This window comes from Corvus moneduloides, chromosome 6 (genome assembly GCF_009650955.1).
Source record: "Corvus moneduloides isolate bCorMon1 chromosome 6, bCorMon1.pri, whole genome shotgun sequence".
Lineage (NCBI taxonomy): Eukaryota > Metazoa > Chordata > Aves > Passeriformes > Corvidae > Corvus > Corvus moneduloides.
The window spans coordinates 3,546,502-3,557,369 of record NC_045481.1 but is presented as its reverse complement, the minus strand read 5'-3'; the positions used below and the strand labels follow the sequence as shown (position 1 = coordinate 3,557,369).

Here is a 10,868-nt window from a genome sequence, read left to right as displayed (position 1 = left end):
TAAACGGGACATTTTAATTTAATCATCCCGAGCTGAGTCAAGCTAGCTGCACCAGCCTCCCTAATTCAAGGTACAACCTCTCTGGGTCCTTTCCTTGCTTTGCTGCCTGATTTGCCTCCTGGGTGCTCCAGGACAGGCCATGTGATGAAAATCAACCTGCTTGAGGCTGGATTTTTCTGGGGCTGGGAGGATTTGGCACCTATAAATTGTAAGGTGAGTCCCAGAAATACTACAAACCACCCCAGCAGGCTGGCTGAGGACAGAAGGATGCTCATCAGCCATGTATGCTCTGTTCCCTGGATAAAGAGCACTAATCTAAGCCTTTGCACCTCTGAGGCAGTGAGAAGAGCCTGGCAGCAGCTCCCAAAGACCTGCTGCATGTCTGAGCTTTGACATCTTCTCCCAAATGGTTTCTTCAGCTCAGCTTGCTGTTTGTAAGCAAATCTCTCAGCAAAGTCCTGTCTGGCAGAGCAACAAGTGCAGTGATCACAACAGTCAGCACTTCCACCAGCCCAGGCAGGGACAGGGATGTGTTCCCAGCTGTGTCTCCACAGAAATCCATCCATCCATCGCCACACAGCAGCAGGACAGGAGAGAGGGAACAAGTCAGACAGCAACTGCTGGCGTAGACTCAAGCAGTGCCCAAGCCAAACTGCGTCGGCAGCGTGACACTCCCACAGCATCCATCAGCCAGGCACAACATGAACTCCTTCCTGGGAACGTGCTGCCTCACACCGGGACATGGGAAAAGAGAATGGCCCTAAATCATCACTTACAGAGAGCAGGAGTATGCTCCAGAGGGGGAGTCTGCACGGGGAGGACAGCGAATGTAAAGAGTAAAGGTTTTCCCCCTAAGAGTGTTTACCCAGATGAGAACAAACCATTTCATCACAATGCCTTCAGTTTGAAGTTTACACTTTTGGCTGGGGGAGGGCTCCTCTCGAAAACCCAGATGTGCCTCATTGCACTTGATGAAGCAGGTGGGAAAAATTAAGGGCACATGACGCTTGTCAAAAAGCATAATCTGTGCAAGGTCTAAACTACAGATCCCACTCCCCATTTCTCTTCAGCCCTGCAGAGGAAAGCAGGCTTAGAGGACCTCGGGGACAGGTTGTGTTTCCAGGCTTCTGTAAAGCACACGAGAGCACCCCGATTTCTCTAGTCCTGCAGGACGGGGCAAACCCTCTCAGAGAGCCGTGCAGGCAGACGAGAGGCTCCAACGCTACTTGATGAGGTTAAAACTCCCAGCTGTGATGGGCTCTGCTCCCTGACAAGCCGCACGTGGCCCTGGTGCTGTGCCTGGGGATTTAAAGCGGGGCCGGAGTAAGGTCGGAGGGTTTGCGCCAGTGGCTGTGCTCATGGAGGGCGCATCGCCGCTGGAGCGGTACCTGGAGAGCTGTAGCGGGCAGGTAAGGGAGGAAAGAAAAAATAAAATGAGGGAGGGAAAAAGAAAGTAAACTGGAGCAAAACGTAACTGCGTTGGCCGGGAATCGAACCCGGGTCAACTGCTTGGAAGGCAGCTATGCTCACCACTATACCACCAACGCTGCGCTGAAAGTTCTTTCGCAGCCGCGCCCCAACTGCGTCATCACCGCATTCCTGCCGGGCTGAGCCCGAAATTCCACGGTCCCGAGGGATTCCTCCCCGCTCCAGGCAATTCCAGCGCTATCGGCAGCATGGAGGAGCTCTCCGGAGCGGAGGTCGCTCTTACTTCCTGTAAGAGGGACGATGCGGCTGCGTTTAAACTCTTGCTGTGGGATGCTGCTTGCGAGGATCAGCCCGGGTGCTGGTGTGGGTGGGCATTGAGAGGGTAGGAGGCTCGCATCTCCTCGTTCTAGTTAGTAAATGTCTACAAAAATTCCTTATTTTGATATTTGGAATGGTTGTCTTGATCTCAGGCGGATGTAGGAGCAACCAGGTGAGGGACTAGGAGAGGGCTGGAACTCCACAGCTGAGCATCATCCTTACTCAGGGGGGAAAAAAAACTTCTTTACATCCTGTTGTAAACTACTTTTCGGCTCAGGAAACACCCTTAGCACGAGCTGTTTAAATCTTGGGACCTTCCTGTGGCAGCGGGTAAAGCCCTCTGAATGTGCCCCCACAAAGTATATAATGTGCAAAGGTATAATAAAGCTTTTACAAACGCTAGTAAGCTTTATACACTTCAGACTTGCTAGGACACTTGATAATAACAGATGTGTGCTATCACTGCAGGGAGGAAAAGAAAAATCCAAGTCTGTTGCTCGAGGCAGCTGGGTTTGATTTGTATGTACCTGAGTTGCAGGGATTTCTGCAGTGGAAGTGAAAAAGGCTGTTTCCCCTCAAGCTGCCCCAAACGGAGGGATCTCAGATAGGATCTGTGTGTTAAATCTCCTCCCTGGAGCTCCTGGGAGATGTCCAAAGATATGCAGTTGGTGGGGCCTTTGGTGAAGTTAATTAACCCAGAGTCTATAGCAATAACCCTTGGCAGCCAGCCCAACACAAACATGGTCTTGTGCCCCTTTCACAGCCTCTGAGCACCTGTCTGACAAGAAGGAAATATTCCCCGGTATTTAACCCTATCAGGGCTTTTCCTCAGACCTCTTAGGTGCAAACCTGATCAGGAAGGAAAATTTGCTCTCTGTTTCTACCTGCTCTATGCAATTTACTTTACTTTCTAAAAACTTGACAGCTGTGTAATACTTCCAGCCTCATGTACCACTCGTTTCTCTGTTAGCTTCTTTAAGATATGTCACAAACTGGCTTTGGCTGGTTGTTTGTGGGTTGTTTTTTTTCTTTTACTGTTATGTTCATTCTTTGATGCCTATTAGTATGATGTGAGTAGTCTCACAGGGGGTTTTTGTACCATTTTCTCTACATCATGGTTCGTACAAAAGCTTCCTAATGAGCTCCTGTACAGCTAATCCTTAGTCCACTGGAATTCTTGCAGAGACTGTGCCTTCCTTCCCCTGCTGCTGGCTTGAAAAATATCTGTTTAAAATACATCTATTTTTGTGATTCTGTAATATTTTATTTGTAACTGTTAATATATTTATATCTGACCTTAATTCTCAGAAAAGTGCTCTTGGATCCTAATTTCCAAAGGGTGAAGAAGTACCTAGACTTATTTAACAGCACTCTGCCCCACCTGATCTTGTATGGGGCTCTGCATTTAGAAGTCAGTTTTAGAAGCTGCTTTGAATGTGTTTGTAATGCTTTCAGAGCTAAACCTGCATCTGTAGTCAGGCTAATGAGGGTTCTCTGGGAGGATTTGTCACTTTGTAGGAGTTTTCCAAGTGTCTGCAGGCAAATATACTGCAAAGCAGGAGCAGAGATCTCTCCGTGTGCATGGCTGGGTTGCCAAGTGAGCTGACTAGAAGAGAGCAGTGCTAGCTCAGGGCTGGGAAGCATTGATCTGGAAATCCTGCTCCTGCTGGAGGTCAGGCAGTTGCTGTCAATTTGAGGGCCACAGTCTTATGCACTGTTCCCTGCTCTGATTTGTGCTTGGACTTTTCAAGTTCTTCTGGCTCTTGAACCTAAAAATGCCTGATTAAACACAAAGCCTCTTGTATGGATTCTTTAGTCCAAGCTGTCACCTGCTGTGGATGTTGGCAGAAACTACCTTCAGGAAGAGGCTTTCCACTGAGCAGATGCTTATGCACCAGTGGAGAGGGAATAAATCCTGTCCTGAAACTCTTGTCTCATCAATATATGATGGTGCTTTTTAAACAGCTTTTAATAATAAATAGTTGATAAAGAAGGACATTAGTATGAAAGCGCTTGCTTGCAGGTGTGTTGTGTGCTGGGTGCAGGGCAGGATGCTGGTTCTGCTGACTCTGGTGAGGCTTTTTTTAGTGTCATTTTCTCATCTATAGCTTCAATCAGGCTGGTGGCCTCCAGGAGCTGAGGAATAAACTGCTGCTGGTTCTGTGAGCTGCTGCCCTCTGTTGCACAAAGCAATGCTGACACTGTCTCCTGCTAGCAGAGAGAGGAGATGGAATGGGAGGTAAAGGCAGTCAGAAAATGCTGTCTGTCTTCCTTGGAAAAACTCATGAGTGTGATAATGTGGTTGTGTGTGTAGCTGAGGTGTGAAAGTGGCTTTGAAGGGTGAAGTGCCAGTGTTGTTACCTGCAGCCAGGGCTGAAGGTGAATAGCATTTCTCAATTTGTGCTATCCCAGGAGTTCTCCAGAGTGCCCATGGACTGTAGTGGGAAAATGCATTATACAAGCTATCTGAATTTTTATACACTCACAGAGAAGCAAAGGACACGTTTTCAATCTTAAAACTATTTTTTGCTAAAATACATATTGGGGAAAAAAATTACTGAAACATCCTCATTGAAGAGTAATATTAATTTGCTCTCCCAGTGAAAGTAACTGTTTTAATACAAGGCCCCTAATGGCACTTTTTCTTAATTCAAGGATGACTTCTCTGCTAGTCCTCATCTGTTCACTCCTATGAGCCCTTATGATGTAGAACTTCCCATTCAAACAGCTGAAGATGGGGTGTTTGGTTCCCAGTTAAGTCAGCCCAAAGAGCTTCATACAGAGTTCTCCTCTGTGGATCTCAGCTTTCTTCCAGATGTTACCCAAGAAAACAAAGAACAAAATCTCTCTGAGGATGGCCATGAAATACAAAAAGAGCTTGATGGGTCACTACCAAGTAACAAGGACAGTGGTGTTTTCATGGATGAAAGCAGCTTGTCACATCCAGGTGCAGTTCAGCCATCTCCTGGAGCATCTGCCATGTGTCCTCCCCTGACTCCAATGACTCCTATGACCCCAGCTTCGGAAAGCCCTGGAATAGTACCTCAGCTACAGTAAGTTTATGTATTATTTATGTAGCGTACACCATAGTTAAACTTTGGGTTAAACTGCAAGGTGTTGCTCTGACTTTTCACTTGGAGAATGTAGCAAGCATGGCTTGATCTTAAATAAGCCAGAATACTACAGGAGCAGTTGTTCCTCTTGAAGGGCAGAGATGGAGAAAATAAACTGACAATATTGGATAAAAATGTGGAGATGCTTGAGGAGGAGGATTTCTTCCAGGAAGGAGAATGTGAATGACAGCAGACTCCAGGGGTTTAAAGATATCACTCTGCTTTTTCAAAAGGAGAAACAGAACTGAGTGTGAGAAACTCTGGCCTCATTAAAAGATGCTGTTGTGTCTAGGATAGAGCAACTATGGAGTCATTTACGCCTGTAGAAAATAACACAGCCTTACCTACCTTGGGTGCTGCAGTAACTCTAAACAGTCAGTAATGGTTCAATCGAAAGCTGAGAAAGGCTTCAGTGATGCAGTTTTTGGAAGAAACACAAACTTATAATTCAGGGACTAATAATTTCATAACTTGTTCTATCTCAAAGTGCAGTTTTGGGGTTGAATTACTCAAGTTTTGCCAGAAGTAGCTTAATGCTAAAGTGGGAAAGAGACAGGCAGGAAATCAGTTGATGGCAATTCTTAATTAAAATGTGACTCCACATTAAGCCAGCACTGCTGGGGGGTTGCTCTGCAGTGGCTGGCTTTTGCAATGAGAAAATTCTTCTCATATTCCTCAGGAATATTGTGTCAACTGTAAACTTGGCTTGTAAACTGGATCTGAAGAACATAGCTCTGCATGCCAGAAACGCAGAGTATAACCCAAAGGTAAATCTTGGACTCAAAGCTTTACCCTAACTTCCCTTTCTCAGTGCTGATGGAGCCAAATGGTCCTGGGACTGTAGTCTTAACTCCTCTGTTCCTAGGTGGGTGGAAAATAACTTTAGGGTGGTAAAGAAACATTTAAAAAGCAAATATGTGTTGTGACAAGCTTTAAAAGTGTTAACGGTTGCAAGGCTGAACAGAAATACAGTACCAACTAAATTCCTGTCAGGGCCTCCTTTGAATTTGTAGAGGTTTGCTGCTGTGATCATGAGAATCAGGGAACCACGAACAACAGCCCTCATCTTCAGTTCAGGAAAAATGGTCTGCACAGGAGCAAAAAGGTATTTTTCTGGTTTTTCCCTTCCCTTTAGAGCTCTGGATCTTGCAGCTATGCATATATTCTGATGGAGAGTGTCTGAAAAGTCTTGTTTAAAACATGTAGCAAAGGACCAATTGCAAGAAAAAGTGAAGCACTGATATTGAAAGTCTTGCTGTCTTCATGATGGCACCTTAGCAATTTCTGAACTGTGTACTTCTGTCCCTGAATTTAGATTGAGCGGAGCAGACATCAGCAGAAAAGCTGCTAAAATTCCCAGGAATTGTTAAGGGATTATTTGCATTTCTCACTGACTTTTAAAGTGTTTAGGACATAACTTGTGTCTGTCAAGTTTCTCTTCAGTGTCTGTGTTCACCAGCCAACACATCTGCCTCTAGAGAAAATGGGAGTTGGGGAAAAGCAAAGTTTATTTCTGTACTCTGAGGCTTTCTTCCTGAAATCCAGCAGACTGCCTTGATTTTTATGTCCCAAAAGTGTCAATTAGAACTAGTTAACTCATGCTTAAGAGACCTCTTCTCCAGGCCTTACCACCACCCCAGGCAGGTGATTATACTCATGCCTGCAGTCTAACTCTTGCATCAGCACTGAGAAGCTGTTTTGAGGAGCTGAGAAACCTCTCAAAAGGGGAACCTCTGGGTGATGCAACATCTCCAGTGGGTTCAACCAGACCTCAGGAAGGTGAATGACCTAGTGCCTTACTCATTTTAGCTCTCTGCAGCAGTTCTGGGGATAGAGCCTTGCTATTCTGAGCAGCAGGCCCTCTTTTTTTTTGGAGTACAGGTTAGCACAGTGGTGGCTATGAACTGAATTCCACCTCAAGAGCAGAGCAAAGCACCAATCAAAGTTGATTTTTCCTCTCTGCTCTTCCTTCAGTGAAAAGCCCCATCCCTGGAAGTGTTGAAGGCCAGGTTGGACAGGGCTTGGAGCAACCTGGGATAGTGGAAGGTGTCCCTGCCCATGGCAGGAGGGTGGAATGAGATCATCTTTAAGGTCCCTTCCAACCCCAACCATCCTGTGACTCTGTGATTTGAGGGCTGTTTGGAGGTGACAATAAAGGTTTCTTCCTTCAGCGAAGAGCAGTCACGGCTGGCAGCCAGGAAATATGCGCGGGTGGTGCAGAAGCTCGGCTTCCCTGCCAAGTTCTTGGACTTCAAGATCCAGAATATGGTGGGGAGCTGTGATGTGAGGTTCCCCATCCGGCTGGAAGGCTTGGTTCTCACCCACCAGCAGTTCAGCAGGTATGAGGCAATCAGGTATAACCCTGTGCACCTTGGAGCAGGGTCTGCAGCTACTCGAGCCTGCTCCATGCCCTTGCTCCACTGTGGACTTTTAATACCAAGGTGGCCTCTTCACTGCCAGCAAAGCAGATGCCTGGTCTGCAGGAATAAGGTTTCCAACCTTCAGGCATGAAGCCAAACTGCATTTGCATAATGCAGCTATATTGTGTTTTTCTGGGATGTTGTTTCAGTTCTGTTTGGATGTTCTTTAGCCAAGAATGGAAAGTAAAGCTGTAGCTGAGTGATGGGCATGCTCAGCCTGTGAGATCAGCTTGTTCAGAACTAGATATTGCCATCAGGAAAGGATGATTTCAGCACTGACAAAACCAAAATTCAGTTGTCTTTTATTAGTGCTGCATCTAATAACCTGCATTTCATTTAGGAACTGAATATGTAGTAAATATTTGTACTTGGCTATTATCTTGTTTTAGTTGCACAAGATGTTTCCTGATAAGGAACTTTGCAGACTAGGAAGGATTTACTGTGAGGGTGGGGAGGCCCTGGCACAGGGTGCCCAGAGAAGCTGTGGCTGCCCCTGGATCCCTGGAAGTGTCCAAAGCCAGGTTGGATGGGACTTGGAGCAGCCTGGGATAGTGGAAGGTGTCCCTACCCATGGCAGGGGGTGGCACTGGATGGGCTCCCTTCCAACCCAGGCCATTCCATGATTTGAGGACGGTTTGAAGATTACAATAAAGGTTCCAGTGCCATGGAAAATCAGAAGTGACTCACAAGTCTTTGAAAGTCAGCATGAAAATCTCCCATCAGCTCCAGATGGGTTTAACAGGTTTCCCTTCAAGATGTCTAAAACCTGACCTGCATTTCTCAGGGCAGCTAGCTAAAATCTGTGTGGTTAATTACCCTATTGTTAGTGTAATTAAAGAACATTTTATTCATACAACACTGAAACAGCATTTGCATTTTACTAATCTTACCTGCTTGCTTTGCACAGCTATGAACCTGAACTATTCCCTGGCCTGATTTATAGGATGGTCAAACCAAGGATAGTGCTGCTTATCTTTGTGTCTGGAAAAGTTGTACTGACTGGTAAGTGGTGCCTCTCTATATCTGTAGCCTAGTGCTACCTCACTTTCTGAGAGCATTTAAATTAAACATTAACTAAAAATTAGTATCTTGCCACAGTAAAGCCACTCAGGGATCTTTTTAATGGTTGCTGCAGCTTATCTGTGCTTTCTGCAGATAACATCAGTATTGTTGCACTAGAATCTTGTCTTGTTTCATACATAGAGTCTCAGATTTCCATGTTAAGTACTTTTTTTATTCAAAGCCTGATGCCACGTGCCAATGTAGAGGAGGCCAACAGGATGCTGACATGCCAGTAACTACTCAGGCACTTAAATAGGAACCTCACAATAAGCAATTTAAAATTGCTTGGACAGGAAACAAACTTCTTAAAACACTTCACTGACAACATTTAGTAGGGATTATCAGAGGAAAGGGTGGAGATCTAAGAGCTTGTTCCAGACTGATTGGCAAAACACTCATGAGGCAAAAGTCTTGCTGAGTCAGTGTGCTCAGCAGATACCTGTACCTCAGATCCCAGCTCAAAAAAGGTGAATTCTTGAGCTCCTGGCACAATCCTTTTTGTGAAGCTCATGAACATGCTTCTATTCAGATGTACTGAAAGGTAAACGGTACTTGTTCCCAGAAGCTCTGAATGCTGTATTTATCTTCACAACACAGCTTTGAGACAGGTGGAAGACAAGAGAAGTGCTGCCTTAGCCAGAGATTCTCACCATCATAAATCAAGAATGAGCTCAGCTAACTGAAGAATGGGGCACTTGGGACAAAGCTTAAATGCTTCCCCCTCCAATGTCCATCACCTTCTTAGGTCCAGTAAAATCATACTGGTCAGTTCCATTCCACTGAAGCTTGCGTTTTTTGGGGTACACTAATTGTAACAGCCTTGCTTCTGGGCCTGCAGCACACTCCCTTAGTCATTTGCTGTGAATACTGGGCCCAGCTGTAATGACAAGACTGAATTTGCTGAGCTGTGAGGGTTTGGGTTTTTTTTTTCCCTAATCAAGAAAGTAACTTTACTTTTGAAAGTAAAAGTTGTGGTAAGGCAGATGAATTATTCATGTCCAAGTGAGGACATGAGAAAAGGTTTACACATTCAACCTGAGCAGGGCTTAATTCAACTTTTAGTTCATTTAAATGCAGTTTTCTTGTAGCTGATGTTTGTTGGACCAGCATGAGAAGTGTTGCTGGCAAGCAAGGAATGTTCCTGCCTGCTGCAATGCAGTTCATGTGCAAGACTTGCTGTTAAAGATTTGATTGCAGTACCATGGAAAGGGATTTGAAATCAAAGGTGTCCTAACACACATCTTAAAATTAAAATTGCTTCTCAGAGCTGGAGAAGGAGAGTTCTCAAACTGTGGAACAACTTCCAGTACGAAATAAAGGCCTTTCAGTTCTTGTTTCTACCTTTCCACTCACCTTATCAACAAGCAGAGCTGTTATTCTTAAGCAGTTAACACCATGGTGGTGCTCAGTTGCTTTTTTCCTTCTTCAAAGCCAATATTTTGCACCTGTCAAGAGCAGAAAATTGCTGTTTTGGTTCCACAGATTAAACAAAACTAGTCTTAAAGCTAAGCAAGCTAGAAATTGTTCTTTAAGGCAGCAGATAGAAATTCTGCTCTTAATAGTAAGGTGCTTTCAATCTCCTGGGTTTCCTCATGGTTTGTAATCTTACAAGGTTTAAATTGCGCTCAGTTAATCTCAGCACTCTGTTAATTCATGGGGGTTTTTTTTCTTAAATGTCCATTTAGGAGCAAAAGACCGTTCTGAAATCTATGAGGCATTTGAGAACATCTACCCCATTTTAAGAGGTTTCAAGAAGCCATCGTGACATGGCTCACAAAGCAATCCAGAACAACACCTGGTGTTGCTGTGTGTGGAACAGAAGCCAAGGGGATTGCTGGCCCCAGCTGTGGAGTTGTGGGTTATTAAGCAAATGATTCATTTCTGAATGCTATATATGCTGATGCCTTTCTGTAGTTTGTGAAATGTTCTTTTCTTTCAGATTATGTGTCTGTAATCCGCCTGAGTTCTGACAACTTCTGTCAAGCTAAAACACTTGATAAATGAATGCACTTTTAATAGAATGTATATTAAGGTGGCACTAAAAATATTTTGTAGTAGAAGCTATGTGTCTCTTCCCCTGTTGAACAGGAGAATCCACACACTGCACTTCAAACTGGCTTAATCAAAATCCTCAGCTCTAAGTGTCCTGAATTGCTCCTGCGATGTTGTATTTTCATGTTTAAGCTTAAAATAGATTATTGTCTATAATATGGCTTACAAAATCCAGCATGAGTTGATTTCAGTGTTTAGAAGACCTGTATTGAATCACACTGATCCCGATGGCCGGGTAAACTCTTGTGTGTGATGGTGCAGTGTTTTCTTTTACAGAGAAGAAGTTCCAAGTCCTGACTGTTGGGATATACCTAGAAAATCTGTGGGTGGAGGGGTAACTAATTAAATTACCGAATTTGACATGGGGTAAGTTAGATTTTAACTAAATGGTACCCATTTGTATTACTGAAGTGCCCTCAGACAATGGGAGTTTGGTGCAGACAAAAACATGTTGGTTTGGAACTTTGTTAAAAAC

The 10,868-nt window shown here is 44.6% G+C and overlaps 1 protein-coding gene and 1 non-coding gene across 2 annotated transcripts; one reads left to right on the top strand and one right to left on the bottom strand.

The window, feature by feature from the left end:
• Positions 1-1,358: 1,358 nt before the first annotated feature.
• On the top strand, positions 1,359-10,538 carry TBPL2 (TATA-box binding protein like 2). The gene is made up of 7 exons (XM_032112762.1): positions 1,359-1,409; positions 4,402-4,799; positions 5,539-5,626; positions 5,873-5,964; positions 7,031-7,198; positions 8,187-8,281; positions 10,027-10,538. Exons 1-7 carry the CDS (start codon positions 1,359-1,361, stop codon positions 10,104-10,106), a joined length of 972 nt encoding a protein of 323 aa, XP_031968653.1. The 3' UTR covers positions 10,107-10,538.
• On the bottom strand, positions 1,476-1,547 carry TRNAG-UCC. The gene has a single exon. It is a non-coding gene; the product is annotated as a tRNA-Gly (tRNA).
• Positions 10,539-10,868: the final 330 nt, after the last annotated feature.